Raw genomic sequence first — 22,707 nt, 5'->3', positions numbered from 1 at the left:
TCCCGTTGGTGTCGTAAGAAATGACTAAGAAAACTTAATGATTGAGTGACAGACAGTAACGTCTCTCTTAAAATACCATCAAAGTCTAACTGTGGTAGCCAACCTTTCTGCCAACTACGTGTCAGCAGCTGGCTGATATAAAAAAAATTTAACGAAAAACCTATGAAAATAGCCGGGGCAGACCGCTATCGTAAATATATCGTTCATTAGAAAAATATGAGAGCTATATTTTAATCACGACTTTTGTACAGTATCGTTCTGTTCATAGTAATTAAATCCCCTTATATCGTTATTATATATATATATATATATATATATATATATATATATATATATATATATATATATATATATATATATATATATATATATATATATATATATATATATATATTAAATCCCTTATTCCAGGGTTCACACTGAGCGCTTCGAACAACCTAGCGCGGCTGACAGCCCTGGCGCTGACCCACCTTCTCCTGGCGCCGCCGTGTCCGCGCCTACCAGCCTACACGCCGCTACGTCGTGCCGCCGTCGACCTGCTGGGCCGCGGCTTCACTGTCTGGGAACCATACTTGGACGTCAGCCATGTACTACTTGGTAACTATAATCCTTACTAATATTATAAAGAGGAAAGATTTGTTTGTTTGTCTGTAATGGATAAACTAAAAAAATACTTAATAAATTTTAAATATTTTTTCACATATAGAAAGCTGCATTATCAGCTAGTTATATAGGCTATATTGTTTACAATAAATACAGATTCCTAAATAAATTACAATAGTGTAAATCAAGGTATCAAAAGTTTGCCTATTAAAGCTAATAATATAAATAATAATATACAATACAAATTTATCTTTCTATCTATCTGCACGTGTGAAGCCGGGGTGGACCACTAGTATGCATAAAGCGAAAGAGTTTGAACGTGTTAATCTCTGTTAAAACCAGACGGATTTGAAAATTGTTTAATTTCTCGTGTTTCGTTTTGAAATTTGAGAAAGAATTCGTGGTAGGTCCGCATTTTCAATCGAATACATCGCTGCAGGTCTGCTGGAGTTATGTTCGGACGCTGATAAGCTGGTGCCGTCCATGACGTATGGATTGCCTCTAACACCGCAGGCCGACTCGTGCCGTACCGCGCGGCAAGCGTTGACGCTCATCGCCACCGCCAGGTACAGTACACGCGATGGGTGGGGTAGCTACACATGTGGGGTAACTATGTTTAGGATATGCAAAATGTGTAAAAAATGTAGGGTACGTTTATGTAGTGTATACAGGGCGTGGGGTAACTACACATAGAATATGCGAAATGCGGGGTAACTTAATATACAAAGAGCAAGTTCATTATGTGGAATAACATTGAAATATATTGGCATCCTTTTAAATTATTATTCGATCAGTGAAACTTAAAATTTTAACTAAGGAAACATGGGTCGAAAAATTACAAAATATTTTGAGCTTTTCCTGATCCTAGTTATTGAAGTCGCTGGCGGAAGACCCAAAAAAAAATCAATTTTATAAATATAACTAAATTTAATTCTAAAATTAATTATTACAATAATAAGTGTCTTCAGATCGATGTGTGATCCGTAAGTAACATAAAGGAAATGGGTTTTTTTTTATACAACTTTAAGTAACAAAAGTAAAAAAGTAAGGTTGTAAGTGGTAACCGTCGCCTATAGACATGAGCAGTAACCATGGACATAACAGAGTATACTGTTTCGCCCATGATACCCCCCACGCGTTGCCATTCCTGAGGCCGCGTGACGGGCTAAGCGTAGCGTGGCGGCAGGCCGGCGGCGTTCATCACGACGATGGCGCGCGAGGTGGCGCGGTGCGCGGCGGCGGCGGCGGGCGGCGCGGCGCCGGCGCAGGCGCTGCAGCGCGGCCGCGCCGAGGTGCTGCGCGGCATCGAGCTGCTCATCGACCGCATGCACGCCGAGGTCGCCGAGCTGCTCGTCGAGGTACTCGCCGAGCTCACCGCGTCCTCTCCCCCTCTCGCTGACTACCATACCTTCCACACCTCGCTTCCCTTCGTTACGTTCCCCTTCTTCTCCCATTCCCTCTCCCTTTTTCCCCATATTCCTTCTCCCATTTTCCCCCGTACCCTCCCATATTCCTCCATTACCTCTCCCCTCTCCCTAATTCATATTCCTTCTAATAAACTCGAAACTTCACCGTTTCAGTAGCGGTCCAGATAAAACAGAGGTGCCCAAGCGAACAACTTTTGTACAAAGTCACCCTCTCGTAAATTTTATTATAATTACTTTTCATTTATCCGTGTTATAAAAAAAAATACGAAAATGATTGCATCAATAATTAATCCTTTCGTTTTACAGGTTATGGACATAATCTTACACTGCGTGGACCAGTCGCACCTGAAGAGCAAGGGTCTGAACGAAGTGTTTCCAGCCATCTGTCGCTACAACCAGGTGTCACATTGCCCGGCCACTAGACGGATTGCCGGTATGTATTCATTCTAGATTGATCCTCTCAAACGAGGGTTTTAGTTTGTGATAATCTGATGGTATGCGCTGACGGGGTATCAATGGAAATGTGAGGATAAAAAAAATCAGGTCAGTTGACCTTTTATGTCTAATTTCTTAGGATGTAATCAGGATGGTTTCCAAAGTCTAGGTTTAGGACTAGATCAAGCTGACTTGATGTGCTTGTCAGAAATAATTTACTGGTCATATATTGCAGCATAGTGCTATAATTACAGTTAGTAAATTTTTGGTTGCCGATCATCCGCGGCGGAATGTCAATCCATCAAACTGCAGTCACACTGAGCCAAAGATCGATTATTACGTCAAACTAGCACCGTAGAACACTCGTGTCCAGCGTTTTTCCATCGTCGCTATATATCGGTCGACGGAAGATCGGCAACAAAGCATTGCACCTTTTCTTAGGTAATGCGCCACACTCGGACTCTGCGTTGACTATTCGCGTTAGTTGATATTATATACGACCAAAGGTGATGCAGCTAAATGTGATTGCTATGAATAGGCATTTATCGGGGCTGGATCAACCCAGAATTGTCTGATGCTTTCCTCAGGATGTGCGAGTTTCTGACATCTTGGGTTGAAGACATATCTGAGACTACTATGCTCCTTTTTTAAGGGCCCAGGATAGGGTGGATTCGTGAAGAGATTCCATGCTGTGTTTAGGACATAGGAACAAGTAATATATAGAAAGATCGAATATATAATATTGAATTGAAGTACCCGATTGAAATGAATGTAAATATCCAACCAGTATGGGGGGGGGGGGAAGGGATTGTTAGTAATGCTAGCAATATACCCTATCAGGTCGACCTCCACGTGGTTCCCCCTGGAAACCGTCTTGTTGAATTCCAGGTGTATTCATCACGATGGGCTGACTGACCTGCCTTTTCATTCTCACCTATTATTTCTCACTGGTCACCTTTAGCGCAGGCGGGTTTTTTTTTATGGGTGTAAATGGAATGGTAACACCGCCTGCGCTATCGGGATACGCTGGCGGAGCACCAGTGAAGGGTGATAGATGAGAATGAAAACAGGCCGGTTAGCCCATCATGATGAATTCATCAGGAATTAACCATGATAGTTTCCAGGGGAACCGCGAAGAGGTCGCCATTCCATTGTCAATAAAAAAAAACAGTATGGGAAATATGGGTCATTTGAAAATAATCTTAAATAAGCCAATATCGCGGCGTGTGATTCTCGCTCCTCTACTGGTGAGGTTGGTGTTGATTGGGTTCCGCTGCGCAGTGGGCAGCCACACGGGACAGCTGGCGATGTACGAGCTGCGTGCTGGCCGCTGCCAGTCGCTGGCGGCCCACGCGGGGCCCGTCACCGCCTGCGCCTTCAGCCCCGACGGCCGCTACCTGGTCTCCTACGCCACCGCCGACAACAGGCTCTCCTTCTGGCAGAGCACCGCTGGTGAGCATCCTTACTACTTCCTATCAAGTGGGCTGGCAGCGACCGTTTCAGACCCGATAACTGCTACCTGGTCTCCTACGCTACCACCGACAATAGGCTCTCCTTCTGGCAGAGCACTGCCGGTGAGCATCCTCGCTACCGGCCCACCTGATAGGACGTAGTAACCGCCTGTGAATATGGACAAAATAAAAAAATCATAATTTTAGTTTATAATAATAAGTTTATTTCAAAATAAATGTTACAAAAATCACAAATATAGGTGAAACCCCGCTCCAAACATAGGTAACACACAGGTTAAGCAGATAAAAGAATGAAATATATATATATATATATATATATATATATATATATATATATATATATATATATATATATATATATATATATATATATATATATATAGATTATTTATAGAGTTATTGTAAAATAGCAGTCATAACCTAGATACTATTAATAATAAATTTTTAGTTTCATCATACGTCTAACTTAATAGTCAATCACTAACAATTCTTTTGCATATATGTTTAAAATATACTATAACAAACAAGATACCATTCCATTTGCCATTCTTGACACTATTCAAAAAATGATACTTAGAATAGCAAATAAGCTGACCACCCACCTGATGATAAGTGGCCCCTGTCATCTATGTACGAGCAGCATACAGATATGATATGACAGTAAATTTACAATATTGTATGTATATAAAATATTGTATAACTAAGTCATTGGAAATATACATCTCTACCAACCTCGTCGATCCAATCAAGCCAGCAACATGTAACTATTTTTATATTAAGCTAGTTCTAAATAATGATATTTCCCAGGTATGTTCGGCCTCGGCGCGGCGCAGACTCGCTGCGTGAAGTGCTACAGTACAGCGCCCATGGCGGACGTAGCGCGGCTCAATCCAGCCCGACTAGCCCGCCTGGTGTGGGCCAACTCGCGTACCGTCACCCTTATGTTAGCTGACGGTTCAGAAACCAGGTTCAACATCTAAATACACTCGACGTTACATTCCCGAAGAGTGGAGACGTTAGCGAAGCATAGAGATAATATTAAAATGCAGTCAACGTGATGTCACCGAAATATTACAATAAAAAATAAAAAGCTTTACATCTGCGAAGTATTTATATAAATGGTTAAATGTCATAGACAACAATAGCGAAGCGTTTAAATGATATTGAAGTTACATTGCCAAAGCATTAAAATAAAAATAAATTAAGTCGGCTTCACATCAGAAAAGTAAGCAGGTAACACATAAATGCAGTCGACGTGACATGAGCGAAGCATGTACATAATATTTAAATGCAGTTGATGTGATGCCGTCAAAACATGGACGCATTTAAACAGAATCGATGCGATATCAGCGAAGCATGTAGACAACACTTAAATATAATCAGCGAAGCATGGGGATACCAATCTGGCTGTTGACGTGATAGATTATTTATACCATTTAATTGCCGGAAATTGTAAGAATTACATTTGAATAATATCGTCAAAACATGCTAATTGCTACTGCATAATCTATGGTTGCTGCAATGATCGTGAAGTTAGAAACAAATTGCGACGACCAATCAGCAGTTACATTCAGGTCATTCGTCATGTTTTAATATTCAGATTACAGACAATGTTTCTGCAGGTTTAATAAATAACTATTGATTTATAGTTATTTAAAAATATATTTAACACTAATTACAACACGTGGCTTTGCTCGCGTGTAATATAGGATAAAAAAATATCTTCTCCGTATTTATTCTAGCGCCGCAGAACAATCAAAACACACAAATTTACACATTTTGATTATACTTAACAAGATTTACAGGCACTAGAGCATTCTCAAGTCCCAAGAGTTGTGTGTAAAAATTACGTTTTTACACTTTTCTTTTAATGTCAATTGTATAGTATTATTATTATGTAATATTTTGTGATTGTATTGTATTTGTGAAATATTTTATTTTGTAGTTTTTTTTTTTTTTGTTAGCTATTTGTTTGTAGAAGTGTTAAGACGATGTCCTTGAAGATGCGAGATGAAAGTACTTTAGACTCACTTCCATCACCACATAGAATAATTCGTACACTTACTTCGATAGTAAATGTTATTATTTTGTTATTATTGTTCATGTGATATTATTATTGGAAATAATCGTGAAATTGTAAAATTTATTCATTTGTTAGAAAACATTAACTTTGTTAATTATTTGTGTAAAATGTAATCAATAAAATAAATTATACTCACAGCTTGTTTTTTTAATGTGATTTTTAAAATCAACAATGTCTAATATATAAATAATGGCCGTGTGGTCCCAGCATAGAATAGGCCACCCCTTCCTTTCCCGTGGGTGTCGTAATAGGCGACTAAGGGAAGGCGAGGGAAAGACAGCAGCGTCCCTCTTAAAACATATCTAAAGCCAAACTGCGTTGTCAATCCGTCAGCCAAGCGTGGTAACTATTGGAAAACCTATACCCAACCAGGTCGACCTCCTCGCGGTTCTCCCTGGAAACTATCATGGTTAATTGCTGATGAATTCATCATGATGGGCTAACTGGCCTGTTTTCATTCTCATCTATCATCCTTCACTGGTGCTCCGTCAGCGTATCCCGTTAGCGCAGGCGGGGTTACCAATCCATTATCATAAAAAAAAAACTTAATGATCAAGGAATGGACATTCCATTGTCATTTTCCATGGCAAAAAAAAACAGCTTATGGGGAAAGACTATGATCAGTTAACGGCTGACATGACATATCAGATGAGCTGTACTTTATATTTCTACTAAAAATCCAAAACTAAATTTTTAACGAATAACATAGGCTATATTTTATCTATCTTTCTACCTATCTATACATGCGAAGCCGGGACAGGTCACTAGTATATTATAAATCATCATCATCATTATTTCAGCCATTATCCGTCCACTACTGGACATAAGTCTTCCCCATAGACTGCCATAAAGAACGGTTCTGAGCCTAAGAAGAAGGAATTACATAGAAGGAATGATAAAATTAAAACTGTAAATCATATGGTTGCCTCCTTTCTTCTTATGCAAATATAATTAGTAAAAAGAGAACGAAAGGTACACCATCAGTTGCTATTTTTCTCGATTCATAACAGACTAGTGTATAGAAAATGTGTATGTAAAATTATTGTTCATTTACATTACTAGATTATGTATTCGACACAGTTTATGTAGAAAGTATGCAAGCAGGTTGTATCTGAATTTGGTAGGGTTATACGGCCGTATAACATTTTCTATACACTAGCCTGTTATGAATTGAGAAAAATAGCAACTGATGGTGTACTTTTCGTCAACTAATAACATTTGCATAAGATATTATAATCATTCCTAAACTCCTTGTCTTTAATTCTGAGCCACCTGCATCCACTGACTCTCTTCGATGCAATATAAAAACAAACACCGATAATAAAAAATAAAAATCTTTTTATTTATACTTCTATGAAAAAACAACAAGTTTATAGCCAAGGAAACACATTCAGTTTATTCAGTCGAGAAGAACAGGCAAGAAACTTATTATAAATCAATATTTACTAATCTAAGTTGAACCAGAAACCGTACCTGCTGGATTAAAATATAACAAACAAAATATCATGAACTAAACAATGAGACGTTGGGAGGTATTCAACCCCTACATGATAAATATTGGCCGTTTGGTCCCGGCATAGAATAGGCCACCCCATACTTTCCCGTGGATGTCTAGAACCGACTAAGGAAGGGCGAGGGATGGGCAGTAGCGTCCCTCTTAACCCTTAAATGCCTGAAATTTCAAATTTGATAGATAGATTTGGTTTGCATTGTTAAATAAATTTAAATATTTATTACCGTAATGCCTAAAGTATCAAAAATGATATCAAATGTTTTTTTTTTCAAAATAAATATATAAAAATATCGTTTTGATTTTTTTTACTATTTTCCCTGTTAGTAAACACAGTACAGGATACACTTATATATTTTTTAATTTGATTTAAAAAATCTAGCTTTTAAGGGTTAAACATCTCTAAAGCCTGACTGCAGTTGCCAATCCGCCTTCCAAGCGTGGCAACTATTGGCAAAACTCCCCTTATGGTGACCTCAACAGAGAGCTCATTCCATAACCTGAGCGTTCGTGACAGAAAACATCTCTGAAACCGCGCTGTACGCGACCATCTAGTTTTGACGACTACGTTATCGCTTAATACTTGTGTGTATGTAGTGGACAGGAAAGGGGGGGAGGGGTTGTGCCTGAAAAACTACTATTAAAAATATTTATAATTAAATTTACCTACTTGAATAAAGAACATTCGTATAGGAATTTTAGTTGTGATTCGTACACAGCGTGGTTCTTAAAACCTTAGTCAGTCTGAAATCAAACATGGTCAAATTTCGAAATTAAAAAAGCAATGCTTTTATTTTGTTAAAAAAAAAACATCTCTATGGTATGAAACACCAAGATTGTGTTCCACAAAGAGAAGCCATCAATTGTGGCAAAGCTAGTTATTTTAATTTAAAAACTAAACTGTTGAACCGATTTTGATCCGAGCACATGATCAATCTTAAGTTTATCGTTTCAGGTAAAAAAAAAAAATTTTTTTTCTAAATCGGTTTACAATTGACGGAGTTATGAGGAAACACTACACTTTTTTGCTGTCACTTATGGGCCGGAGCACCTAAATACCAGCTTGAACCTTTCGACTCGTTGCAACGACGAGCTATGAGAATTCTCGATGATTTCAGGCTCACAAGCGGTATCGAACCCTTGAGTCTTAGGAGAGATTTTGCCTCACTCTGCGTGTTCTACCGCCTGTACAATGGATTGTGCTCAGAGGAATTGTTCAATATGATGTCCACAGTCACTTACTATCATCGTACGGCTCGCCATCGACAGGGAGTTCATCCTCACGTTCTACAGCCTCAATGGTCGCGTACTGCGCGGTTTCAGAGATGTTTCCTCCCACGAACACTCAGGTTTTGGGATGAGATCCCTGCCGAGGTTTTCCCAAGAGACTACAGCATGGGGTTCTTCAAAAGGGGGGTAAAGAGGTTTTTCAGGGTCGGCAACGCGCGCATGATACCTCTGGTATTGCAGGTGTTCATACGCTACGGTAACCACTTACCATCAGGTGGGCCATATGCTTGTTTGCCACCTCAGTGGTATAAAAAATATAATATATATAAAAAACAAACAAAAAAAAAATACTACCGAACTAAGGACCTTCTTCCTTTTGAAGTCGGTTAATAATACGATTTCCAGCAGATACGGCTTGAAAAATACACAAAAGTAAATTGTTTTATAAAAAAAAATAACAAACCTATAATCTAAAAATCTTATATAGATAAAGCATTGAGTTGAGAAACACAGATCAAAACTTACTCAGCTAACTCACGTTTGGCAGACATTTTGACACATTCTTTTTTTAAAAAAAACGCGCCATTTTTTATCACGCCAAGTAATTTATGCTGTTCTTTCAAATATTTTCGTAAGAACTTTTTTTTACTTATCTATTTATTCTTTATTGACCACATTACAAAAAAATGTCTGGTACAAAAGGCGGACTTAATACCTGGCCTATTTAAAAGTGTACAACTGTCACACTACACATTCTAACTAGAAGAGTGTTAAACAAATACATCGGTAGAATCGTTATGGCTAGTCTAGCCGTCTTTTTCTAATGGATTCGCCATTAGATAGAAAGAGACAGCGATGTGCGCTGTCCTTTTTTTATTTATTAAACTTTAATACACCTAGATAGTGTAAATGGTGGACTTAACCCAATATGGCGTTATTTACCAGTCGACCGAAGACAGGAATAAAAGAAAATAAAATTGACAGTGCAACGTGATAAACAATATTAGTGAATAAACTTACGTGAAATTAGATCGAAAATTCTTGACTTGTTTCGGAATCAATTCATGATTCTTGGTCATGAGCGGCTGTGACGCGAACACGAGCCGGACTGACGAGCCAGAACTCTTCGGTTCCGAACGCCGTCTTTCTTATATGTGACGACGCCGCAAGCGCGTACAGCTCGCGCTCAGCGAGTCGGACGCGTGCTCATATCACAGTCACTCATGATTAAGGATCACGAATTGATTTCTAAACTAGTTGATCTTTTTCGATCTAATTACACGTAAGTTAAACCAGTAGTTATTATATTAAAATACATTGTGTGTTTACAAAACGTTTAACAATAAAATATTAGCGATTCTATCTTGATAGAATCGCTAATATTTTATTATTATCTCTTGAGATTCGTTTGCTATTTGCGTACAGGAATATACCAATTAATTACGATGGTATAGCACTAAATTCTCTATAGCTTACTCATTTCCACTTAAAGTTTTTTTTTTTAAATCAGAAGAGACTCGTAAGTGAACAAGTTACATATTTTACTAAACTAGGTATTATCTAAGAGGGCAAGAGAGGAAGAGGAAGACGGAGGATTAACTACATGGGACAGATAAAGGAAACACTAGGCGTCATGTCGTATAGGGAGGTCAAGGATATGGTCTGGGATAGAGCTGGCTGGAGGAAGATGCATGAATTAGTTGCACCGACAAGAGGAAACTCTTAAATGAGAAGAAGAAAGGTATTATCTTGCCGAAGTCCCTATCACTGGTTATTTGTTTAGAATTATTTTGTTTAATTCCGCTACCATTAGTATGTGTGTGACTGTCAACAATCGAAGATTGTCTACCACTATTACTACCAGAAGTACCATAGTCTTCCATACTAGCCCCCAATCTCCGACTGCCATTTCGTCCAAATAAAAAAAAAAAAATTGCAAAACGTGCGTGGACTAAATGGCAGTCGGAGATTGAAGACTAATATGGAAGGTTGTGGAACTTCTGGTAATAATGATGATGATAAACAAAATAATTCTAATCAAATAACCAGTAAATAAGTTACACTTAAATATTTACGATTCATTTATTTTTAAAATCTAAAAAAACTAACGGAATAAAATAAACCTTTTTAAATTGATAAAGCTATAACAGTACGTACTAACTATATGCGCCTGATCCTCCGAGCTATTTGGCCTTTAGCTCACCAATTCTCTAAGATATTCAGGTTACGTCATTTTTTTCTGCGGATACCCTCATTTTCGATTCTAACAAGCAAGGACTTCAAGCATAGCTCTTTCCATAGCATTTGACTTGGTACTCGTAGTGTAAATAAATATAAGTATTTTGTATCATTCCAATTTTTTTTTTTATTTAAATTCATCGTGAATTCCAAGTTTTGATCAGTCAAGAAGATGTTCTCAAAATGTTTCAAAATTTCTCTCCATTAGCCATACTATTACAACTTCTTTTCTATTTGCTTATTGCTTCTGCAAAATTTACTCAAATCCGTGGATATGGCAGAAGAAGCATGAAAGCGAGGTAAATGTTATAAAGATGGGAGATTTTATAAATATGCGTGGTAATACATTTAAAGATAGAGTGATAGTGTGATTAGAGAGAGAGGTATGAACTAAAAGATAAATAGTTTGCATTACTTACAGCATACAAATAACAATACAAACATACACATAATAAAAACATGCACAGTAAAAGAGATAAAAGAATGAAAAAAAAAACATAAAAAGCAACAAACAAAAAAAAAAAACAAAATATATAAAACAACAATTTCCTGATATTATGCATGTGCCATAGTAACACAAAATGGTCACAACTCAGCTTATTGCTTTGCCCTCAAAAGAGCAAAACACTGATATTCTGTTGTGGTCAAGATGAAATAATAAAGATCGAAACGGAAATGTTGCGGTGCTTTGACCATTTGAAGAGGATGGATAAAAGAAGAATTTCGAAAGACATTTATCGAGCACGAATGAATGGAGATGTCGGTAGGGGCTGCCCTAGACGGACGTATGTCGACCGAATAAGCAACGTGCTGAAGAAGGGCCAAGTAACTGGCGATCGTGTATGAATTGATTGATGATTGATGAATGTAGAGGATGCGGAAGAGGTTTGTTTGAAAAGAAGCATTTGGCGTTGCTGTTTTGTTTTTTGCCTAAAACAACGGGAGATAGATATGGCGGATTTGTATGTATTTGATTACGCACATAACAAAACCATGATGAACAGTCTTTTGTTAATATGTATAAATTTTTAAATCTTGTAGTTTAGATCCTATTACACTTATTTAATAATACTTGCTTTTACTTCTAATATCAATATATCTATATCTAGCTTAATGACGACCATATTTGAAATTGATATCGTCTAACAAATCGTCATCTGAATCAGTATCACCTTGATTATGTATATTCTTTATAACATTGGCCGTCGTATCATCTTCAGGTTCTTCCTCATCAGATGACGTATCTATAGAATCCACGTCATAGACAATCCACTTTTTAATGCCCCCGTCTCTGGTCAGAGTCAACCAAGTCTTTTTCATCACTTTGGTCAAGTGTATCAGAATGTATTGGCCTTTATTACTGTGTGAATAATTTTTATCGTTGACTACGCCGTACAGTTCAAACTCGAAACCATATTTTGTATCGTCATTAATCGCAAAGAATTTCATAAACCTTTTCCCTATTTCTAAATCATAATTCTCAACGCCAATCAATTGAATTTTTATAATAACAATCATATTGTTCTGTCTCCAAACCACTTTTGGTTTTCTCAAATTATCTATTTCAATTATCAATGGTCTTTTACTAGTATCTGATAAAATTTCAGTATCCGTATTAAAGAGAGTAGTGTCAGCAATATCTGAAACTTGACTATCTTTTGTTGACGAGAAATCATCTGAATCTAATTCTTGTATCTCTGATTTGTCGTTTTGTGATTTTGTATTTTGTTTAATACTTTTCAACACATTCTTACACGCCACTTGTGTGTCACAGTTCTTTGGAATTTCTATAGTTTCTAATGCTTTTGATTTAGGTGGCTCAGACATTTCTTTTTCTTTTTCAAGATTGACAACTACATTATCTTCTGCTTCTTTAATTTGCTTATGTGTATCATTTTGTTTAAATAAAGATGCAAAATCAGAGGACATATTAATATCCCACTGATCTGAATCCTCGTCGCTATCTTGAACTAAATGTACTGACCTTATAGGTTTCTTAGGAAAAAAGTCTTCAAGCGGTACCTTTGATGTTTCCTTTACATCCGGTATCGTTATCTTTTCCCAATCATCTTCCGATGTTATAGACTGACTATCTTTTTTAAAGTCAGCAGATTTCTTTAATTCATCAAAATATTTCAATTCGTCTTCATTTTCTTTAGCCAAATTTACGTCAATCATCAACTGATTGATCAATACATCATCATCGCCATTTGTGTCAATTAGAACTACTCCATATTTGTGCCCACCAGTAAATTGCGGGCTTTCTTTTGTAAAATATTTTATGTAAAGTTGTTTTATATGCCCATTGTTATCTTCAAAACAGTTATCACAAAACCAGTTGGTACCAAATTCAGTCCAATCGTCTCCTGCTGGCTTTACGCCTATCAGTCGACATTCAATGGCTTGAAATGGGAGTTTTGTTATGAATTTTTCTGGTATTGTTATTAATTCATTCATAGGAACATCTCTCCAATCACCTTGATCTACAAAAAAGCTTTTGACTCGATTATTATTATATACTTCCTCGATTCTAGCTCGTTCATATGTAGAATCATCTGGGAACTTAGCAAGAACGATATCGCCCTTTGTAACTTCGGTTACAGGTTCAGGATTTTCAACAACATACTTCTCAATATCTTTTAATAACAAGTTTATGCAATCTTCGAATTTTACCAGTCGAACAAAGAATGTTGCCGGATTTTCTGCTGATCCAAACAATACAGATGACATTTCATCAGTATCAAGATGTGCCCATCGGGGCGGAGGCCGTTCTTTCAAGGGGCTCACAATTTCAGCTACTGGTTCTTCTAGTTTCCTATCCAAACCTCCAGCTGCACACAGTGTTTCTAGTTTAGGTATGTGGTCTGGATTAGGAATAGCATGTACATCTAAAAGAGTCTTTTTGAAGTTATCTGTTACAACTGTTTCGTTCAATGAAGTCAGATCCTGGCATGCTTCTAGGGTGTCTACAAAAACACAATTTCCAATCGCCAATGTCACCGTACCTCTCATATAGTGCTCTTGTTTTTCAGTAATTTTCTTCAACTGTTCTTTTGAAAGGTCAGAAAAAGTAACATCTTTGTCCTTGGGTTTTACATTAGCTAACCTCACTTGAACCACGTGAGTTTCAATTCCTCTTAAATCCTCTGGTAGGTAATACAAATAAATATCGCGACTTCTTTCAAGTTTTTCTTCATCTATTAATTTAATGAGAACATAATTAGGATTGCCATTTTTGTAATAATTCAAAATTTTAACCACTTGACATCTAGCAAAGAAATTGAGCTTAATCGAAACAGCACTTAAGTCTCCAACTTTAGGTATACCGTGTAATTGTCTGTTCGATTCTTTACTGTAGTACATTCCCATTTTTAATGAGAGGGTGCTATATGTTTGTGGATATTTTGTTGTATTATTTTTCGTGACATTTGACAACAATCTTGCTGAGTATGCCACTGCTGTTTGAACATGTAAAATCTTGAAAGTTATTATCCCCGTTTTAGGCATCCAATCTTTGGGTTCATCGTATTCTTTAAAGATTGCATGTCGTTCTATACAATTCCAAAAATCTGGACACTCGCCAAGAGCTAGTAAACTATCACACACTGGCAAAAATTTTTTAGCTTTGACAATGTCCTTCTCCTCTATAACTTTCGCACAAATCTCATCCAAAAATGTTGGGACATCATTAGTGCATCTTTTAATGAAATTTAATATTTTCGGCAATTGTTCCACGTTGCTATCGTCCAAGAGTATTTTAATTTTAATATTTTTATTTTCCGTTTTAAATATAGATGGGTAGTTGTCGTTTAAAACGGAAAATCTTTTGCAAAACATGGAGAACATTTCGGGTAAGGAATAATGAACTAAGTAATGTGCGTCTGACACATTCAGATGTGTCAAGTTACCATCACAACAAACAAGTATTGGCCCAAGTAGAGGTTCTTCGTAATCATTCCACTGTTTACTCAGATCATACAAATCATGTACCGTCATAGTGTTGTCACATCCGAATACAATTTTGCCGTGTTTCTTCAAATTCTTTTCTAATAACTCAACTTCATCGTTCGATCGGCAAACTATCACAGTTTTTTTCGAATTAACAATTTGTTCTAAGAACTCCAAAACGGTCTTTACTTTGTTCTCTTTTTTAACAAAATTGACTGTGGTACTAGCTTTTGAATACAATACGCATTCCTGGAACGATCCGATACATACAACGGAATGCGGTGCTTTTTTAGCGAGCGATTCCATGAAATCGCACCAAATTCGAGACGCTACGACGAATTGAACTTTCATCTCTTTATTCGCCCTATTTTTTAGCATTTCTTTGATCTTGATGAGGAAAAATTTGACTTCGTTAAGATAAACTTCGAGAAGTCGCTCAGCATCTTCTAGAACAAAAGTAGAAAGCCGACTAAGGTCTAAACCGAAATCCGTCATTTGGAGCAATCTAACCAACGCTGAGGGGGTGCATATAAACAAATCACAACCATTCAACAGAGAGGACGTTATGTAAAGCTCATCCATACCAGCATAACAGCTTACTACTCTTTCTTCTATCCCCAAAAACATTCTACAAAGTTTTTCTACTTCGGAAACCGACTTTGCTGTTGCACAAACGATAATGCATGATGGGCCTACACTGTCAGAAGTATTCGCTCTAGAATCAGATACTAACCTACAAATAGCAGGTACATAACCCAATGTCTTTCCACTGCCCAATGAACTTATCATGAATAAACTGTACCCACGCAAAATAGCATACCAAGAAACTGTCTGCAACATCATTGGCTTTTCAACAGACATATTTTTAAGCACTGCATGTATATGATTATTGAAACAAACATCTCTTAGATTAAGACGTGGTTGAATGCGTTTATTCGTCTTACTGTGTACCATAAGTACAGGCATTACGAGTTTTTCAACAAAAACTGACAATACAGGAATATTTGGGTCTACATTTTTAAACGGATTGACGTTATTATTTAACACGACATTTTGTTGGTTTGTTACAATCGGTTGTTTCAATTCATTTGTACTATTACAACTACTATTTTTTTTATCATCACCATATTCTAAAGCTAATTTATCAACTAAATTCTGAATGCTCTCTTCATCTGAATCAGGAGTAACCTTACCATTACCTTTCGTTGAGTCTTCTTCCGTAACAGACGATGAATCCTTACCAATATCAGATGACAATGACAGGGAATCAATTGATATTCTTCCTTTGTACAATCTCAATTTCTTTAGGAGAATTTTCGAACGAACTGATTTAGAAGGTTCAATGTTAGACTCCTCTGAAAAAGACTTTGCGTCTTTCTCATCTACATTACCTTCCACCTTTACATCTGCTGCAGAACTTGTTTCTAATTGTTCATCATGGTCTTTATTAATTAGCGTTAATTGATCTTTGTTAGTTATTTCTACGTTAACTGCAGAATCTAATCCATCATGGATGTCATAATTTCCTTCAATCTCCTCATTATTTTCAAGTGTTTTAACTATGTTCACTTCATTACTTGTTTTGGGTACAATTTTTAATGGTAACTTTTGTGGATTCAGACCTGGTGGTCCATACGCTACACATTGTTCCATATTCATATCATATTCAGGAACTTTGTACTTGCTATTTTTGTTCGCTGGAGAAGAAATATTTACTTTAGCAATTACTTTTACACATATTAACGAAAAAGTACCTATTATAAATACATTCTAAATCTTTTGTGGCTTTATCCCAAGATATATATATATATATTGCATGGCACTACATACAAATATGGTGCAGATATCAAATTGGTGACTGAAGTGAGCAGCATGTTAGTATGGCAACCCGCGCTGTTTCCTTGAATACCCTCACATCGTCAATGTTATTATCTAGATCCACCCTACAAATCGCACTAATCGTATCAACACTGCGTTTAAACAAATTATCGTGTGTTTTACTGTACTCATCACCGAGTCCCATAGTGTCAAAAGCCTAAATCCATTATTGAAATGTTTCTGATTTTTCTTAATTTCAATTTTTTAATATTGAATTAAAGAATTTAAAAAAAAAATTCATTGCATTAAGCCCGATAGTAGAGGGAAAGGGAGTATTAGTAATGGAGATCAGATCGAACTCCACGTGGTTGTCCCTGGAAACCATCTTGGTTTATTCTTATGGAATTCGTCACGATGGGCTAACTGGCTTGATTCTATCCTCACTTATCATCCTTACTGGTGCCTCGTTAGCGTATACCGATGTGCTATCGGGGTTACCATTCCATTATCATCCATAAAGAAGTCCCAATAGTGTATTTAAAATACAATATAATATTATAAATAAAATAATTCTTTTGGGAAACTATAAAATGAAAATATCATTAAAAATTGTTTTTACTTACCATTTTTAGTTTTCTTCATATTAGATATTTTATTTGCACATTCATTTTCATCGGACTTCACAGAGGAATGTTCTTTGTACTCTTCTATATTCCCTGTATGGTCTTCTGCTTCTGATACTGTATCTTCTGGCTCTCTCGGACTGCTTCCAGACGTGACGTCTTCTTTAATTTTAGCGTTTGCTTCTAGAAATTTCTTCGTAGCCAACAATATTGATGCGGGGTCCTGTTTGTGGTGTCTAGGCACATGTGCAGACATTTCCAACTTTTTCCTCAGCAGCGAAGACCTCTGCATCGGTTCTGGCTGTTTGTGAGTCACACCCCGTCCAAGTGACTTCTCATCGACATCTTTACATTTTTCAAGATCTTTAATTTTATTTTTTACCATGTACTTTACGTCTAGATTTTGATTGTGCCTTTGCAAATTCTGTATTGTCAATGGCGACTCTAAATTTTTGGCAATTTGCAAAATATGTGTTTGTCTCTTAACAGACTTTTCGCGGTCCTTTGACGGTTTATTTTTATTCGGTTGAGTTAAATGTTTAATGACCTCATCTCTCTGTATGTTAGTGAGATTCGTTCTCAACATCCCTAAACTCAGCTCTTGCAGGAACATGCATGGATCGTTCAATGCGAAGCCAGACTTTATGAGTAACTTTGACAATAATTTGCATTTTCCATTTTGCTTCTTTACTGTTATCTCACCATATTTGTGTATGTTGTTGTCAAACAAAGAATTTCTGGAAATTTGTTTTTAATATTAATAACACACACTTTATAATTATTATGATTGTTTAATGGTATGCAGCGACCCCCTTAAAACACCATCAAATCCTAATTGCAGCAAAATTAACTGTCACTGAGAGACATAAGTAATAATGCCCATTGCTAGCAATATACCCTGTCAGATCGACCCCCATGTGTTCCTCCCTGGAAACCATCGTGCTGAATTGCAGATATATTTATCACGATGGGCTAACTGACCTGCCTTTTCATCCTCACCTATCATCTCTCACTGGTACTCTGCCAGTGTATACTGATAGCGCAGGGCGAGGTTACCATTCCATTATCAACCATTAAATATATCCCATGATATTTATTAGTATGACATATCATGGTCGGCAACGCATCTGTGATAGGGGTGTCACGATGTGTGCATGGGTCTATAGCAACAGTAACCGTTTACCATCAGACGGGCCATATGCTTGTTTGCCACCTTCTTGTATACAAAAATTATACTTCTTTTGTTATTATTCCTAAGGACTATGGCATTGTGTTTCTATATTCTATAATTTCACTGCCATATCCCCACCCTTGATAAAGAAACACCACCATACAAGTAAAGCTGATTTACAGCAGAAATATGAGTGGGACAAAGGTACCCATGCGGGGAGAAAGGAATTGTTAGTAATGAGGTCTAATAGCCCCATTACAAGCAATTGACCCTCTCAGGTCGACCTCAATGCAGTTCCCCTGGAAACCATCATGGTTAATTCTTGTCAAATTCATCATGGTGGGCCAACTGACCTGCTTTCATCCTTATCTATCATTCCTCACTAGTGACCCGCCAGCGTATATCAATAGCGCAGGCGGGGTTACCATTTCATTTTCATCTATTTTTTTTTAATGGGTGATAATGGTATGGTAACCCCGCCTGCGCTATCGGAATACGGTGGCGGGGCACCAGTGAAAGATGATAGGTGAGGATGAAGCAGGTCAGTTGGCCCATCGTGACGAATTCAACACTAAATCAATCACGATGGTTTCCAGGGGAAACCACGTGGAGGTCGACCTAATAATGCATATTGCTAGCAATGGGGCTATTAGACCCCATTACTAACAACCCCTTTCCCTCCGAAACGATGTACTATCAGATTGATACCGTAGAAATTTTATCAAAAGCGGTATACAGGGGGAACCGCGTGGACCCCCCCTGGAAACCATCATGGTTAATTCTTGTCGAATTCATCATGGTGGGCCAGCTGACCTGCATTCATTCTCACCTATCATCTTCCACTGGTGCCTCGTCGGTGTATACCGATAGCGCGGGCGGGGTTACCATTCCATTTTCACCCATTAAAAAAAAAGTACATCCTTTCAGATAAAAAATAAATTTCCAAATCAGTTTAAAAGTAACAGAATTATGAGGTAACACAGATAAATAAAAATACAGCCAAATTCATAACCTTCTCCTTTTTATTGGTTTTTGTTTTTTGTTTGTGTTGGTATTTTTGGTTTTTGTAGGTGTTTGTTTCATTGGTTTAAGTTGGTTGAAAAGTGAATCAATATCACCAGCAATGGCTCTGAGAAACAAAAACTCCTAGTGCAGACATGATACCAAGTGAAGAAACATTAAAACTGTTAAAATCATTTGGAATTAATCAAATTAATTTGGATTTTTATTACAATTTAATTACTTTGATGAAATTGAATTTAATTATTGAAATCTTTATAAAAATTTAAGGATCAACACCCTCCTCGCTTCTAATCGCTGCACCCGACACGGTCTACAATGTACTATATCTATTGCTAACATATTTTATAATAATATTGTAGAATGCAATAAATAAATTGAATTGAAAAGAAGTAAGGACCGTCAGTGAATAAATAAAAAAATATTGTCATGCCTAACACAAATAATACATCTATACATAAAAAAATATATGTATTTAGGTAAATTGATAACTGATGACAATTTTAAGGAGAAAGAAACAGAAGAATACCAAACAATTGGAAAAAAATTTTGTCACTTAAAGAAATACTTAGAAATACATCAATACTTTTGGAAACAACAAAAAGTATTTAATATGTTATTATGTTTTTTTATTTAGATATCAAACTTGGCCTTTAAATGAAAAATCTTTAAAAAACTGCATACCCGTCAGTACAATGCAAGAAGCATGTTAAACATAAAATTAAAATATAAAATAACAATAGACTACATACAAAAGAATAAAAAAAAAAACAAAAAATAATTGTAAATGAACTCAAGTAGATGGAAGGGAAATGTCATGAGGAGACAAAACAACATGGACTAAATCAGTCACAAACTGGTATCAAAGATAAGGGGCTTGAAAGAATGGATGCCAGAAGAAAAGATGGGAGGACAACATAAACAGGACATCTGTTAAATCCCATTATCTCTCCCTTTAAGTACTATTTTGCCATGTTGTATCTCCATTTTCCAGTGTCACTCTCTCCTGTTGTATGTGTGCTTTTAAGTTTGTGTATGTTTATGTATGTATTTGTTTATGTGTATATATATATATATATATATATCTTTGTATTTATTTGTTTATATATAATAGTGTGCCACCTACCCTTTGTTTTTCTTTCTTTTCTCAATGTCCTCTACCCAAAGGTTATCTGTAGGAGATTGCTTAGCAATAAGGCCGCCTTTTGTATCATTTCTTATTACAATTAAATGTATTTACTATTTTAAAAATGGTGCAATAAAGTGTAAATAAATAAAAAATAAATAAAAAGAATAGCAGGAAAATTATAGTACAGATTAATGAAAGATAGAGAAAAATGTATGGATCTTGAAGAAGTTTATATAAAAAAATAAGCTGGAAAAGAGTAAATTAATATTAGAAGTGTATAAAAAAGGATGTAGTATTTTCAACAATAAAGAATTTATTATTATTATTATAAACATTGTTTAATTATAATTTTGAACAAACATAAAAGCAAGGAAGTTCCCAATTTCTTAGTATTCTTTCATGTTTCTTACCTCATAACTCCATCAGTTGTAAACCGATTTGGATTTTTTTTTAATTGAAAGGAAATACAGATTTTTTAATGGATGATGAATGGAGTGATGACCCCGCCTGTGCTAACGGTATACACTGGTGGGGTACCAGTGAGGGGTGATAGGTGAATAATGAAAAAAGCAGGTCAGTCAGCCCATCGTGATGAATACCTGGAACTCAGCACGATTGTTACCAGGGGGAACCGCGTGGAGGTCGACCTGGCAGGGTATATTGCTAGCAATGGGACTGGTAGCCCGCATTACTAAGGATCCCTTCCATAGACATTTTTTCAAAAGCGGTTTAGTAATATACGTTTTTAAATCAAAATAAATACTTTTGCAAAGAATGCAGTTTTATTGTTGAACACGATCTTAAATTAAATATGTTGGAAAGATTTAAATTACCTTCTGTCTATATGAACAGGACTGAACCAAACCTCAGTAGCTTCTTTGAAGAGGTTGTTCATAGAGAGGACGGTAGTCGGCGCCCACGCCTCGCATTTTTTAGTTTGTAAACTCAATACATCGTCAGATATCGTAATTTCTTGTGGCAAAATACCATATACGCCGATTTGTTCAAAAATAAATTCGTCGGGCTCCGCATTCGGCGGGTTAATCACTTCAACCCATATTAAATGTGGATTTAAATAGTGCAAAACATCAATCTGATATGAATCAGACATCACGATTTTAACATTATAAACTTCATAAGCTAGAAAATAAACATAGTTAAATTTAAGGTATTTTATTAAGAGAACTGTCTCAAGGGAAAAAGAAATAAAAAAAAAAAGATGAAAAAAGCAAAAAAATCAAAATAAACAGCTGTATAAAAGATTCGTTTAAAAACGAAATAAATAGTTTAAACTTAGAAAGAGAATGATCAGTAATAAAAATTTTGACATAAATCTATTAGAAAATTACGAATAGTTTAGTTAGTAGATTTCGTTAGGATATATACAAGAATAACAATTTTACATTAAAATTTATTATTAAAAGAGTTAGTTGGTTGACAATGCAATACAGACGGGTTTTAATTATATATTGAAATTTTAATTTTAGATATAAGATTAGAGAAACGATAACACAGAATTGACTTCACTTCCTACCTACCTACCTATAATAAAATAAATCTGTATTGCATTGTCAAACAACCAACTTTTCTAATAACAAATTTTAATGTAAAATGTTGAATCTCCAGAATTTATTAGTTAAAACCAAAAAATTAAATATGCTTTCTGAATAGTACATAAGTTTACCTATAATTTTTTTAATGGATATTAATGGAATGGTAACCTCGTTTGCGATATCGGTATATACTGATGGAACACCAGTGAGGGATGATTAGTGAAAATAAAAAAACAAGTCAGTTACTCTATCGTAATGAATTCAACCTTAAATAAGTCAAGATGATATCCAAGGCGAATAGTGTGGATATCTATCTGATATGATAAATATGATATGAATGAGGGTATAATGACAGATATGGGAACAGATCTTTCCATTACTAATAATCCCCCCCCCCCTGATAATATTTATAGTGTAATAAGTCAGGTACCAATTACGTACAAATTT

General features: G+C 36.1%; 2 protein-coding genes across 7 annotated transcripts in view; one reads left to right on the top strand and one right to left on the bottom strand.

Moving 5' to 3' along the window:
- The window catches only part of LOC113514624 (WD repeat-containing protein 7), a 110,180-nt gene extending 104,023 nt beyond the window's left edge, over nt 1–6,157 (top strand). For all 3 annotated transcript variants that reach the window (XM_052901191.1, XM_052901192.1, XM_052901190.1), the window contains 6 exons: nt 412–597; nt 1,043–1,169; nt 1,790–1,961; nt 2,337–2,463; nt 3,747–3,917; nt 4,745–6,157. In XM_052901191.1, coding sequence (XP_052757151.1) covers nt 412–597; nt 1,043–1,169; nt 1,790–1,961; nt 2,337–2,463; nt 3,747–3,917; nt 4,745–4,917 — 956 coding nt within the window. In that variant the 3' untranslated portion in view covers nt 4,918–6,157. The remainder of the gene's footprint in view (nt 1–411; nt 598–1,042; nt 1,170–1,789; nt 1,962–2,336; nt 2,464–3,746; nt 3,918–4,744) is intronic.
- Nucleotides 6,158–7,341: 1,184 nt separating this feature from the next.
- On the bottom strand, nt 7,342–22,476 carry LOC113515255 (putative ATP-dependent RNA helicase TDRD12). 4 transcript variants are annotated; one of them, XM_052901119.1, is made up of 4 exons: nt 22,392–22,476; nt 21,541–21,847; nt 17,388–18,124; nt 7,342–16,643 (listed from the first exon to the last, which is right to left on the bottom strand). In XM_052901119.1, exons 2-4 carry the CDS (start codon nt 21,816–21,818, stop codon nt 12,109–12,111), a joined length of 5,550 nt encoding a protein of 1,849 aa, XP_052757079.1. In that variant the 5' UTR covers nt 21,819–21,847; nt 22,392–22,476; the 3' UTR covers nt 7,342–12,108. The 4 variants fall into 4 exon arrangements, with proteins under 4 accessions (XP_052757079.1, XP_052757080.1, XP_052757081.1 ...); XM_052901120.1 differs by lacking the exon at nt 22,392–22,476 and adding an exon at nt 22,161–22,245; XM_052901121.1 differs by lacking the exon at nt 22,392–22,476 and having other exon boundaries at nt 7,342–15,392; nt 16,140–16,643; nt 21,541–22,132.
- Between the last annotated feature and the right edge of the window lie 231 nt (nt 22,477–22,707).

This window comes from Galleria mellonella, unplaced genomic scaffold, assembly GCF_026898425.1.
Source record: "Galleria mellonella isolate WM207_F2 unplaced genomic scaffold, CSIRO_AGI_GalMel_v1 utg746, whole genome shotgun sequence".
NCBI lineage: Eukaryota > Metazoa > Arthropoda > Insecta > Lepidoptera > Pyralidae > Galleria > Galleria mellonella.
This window is presented reverse-complemented; position numbering and strand designations above follow the sequence as displayed.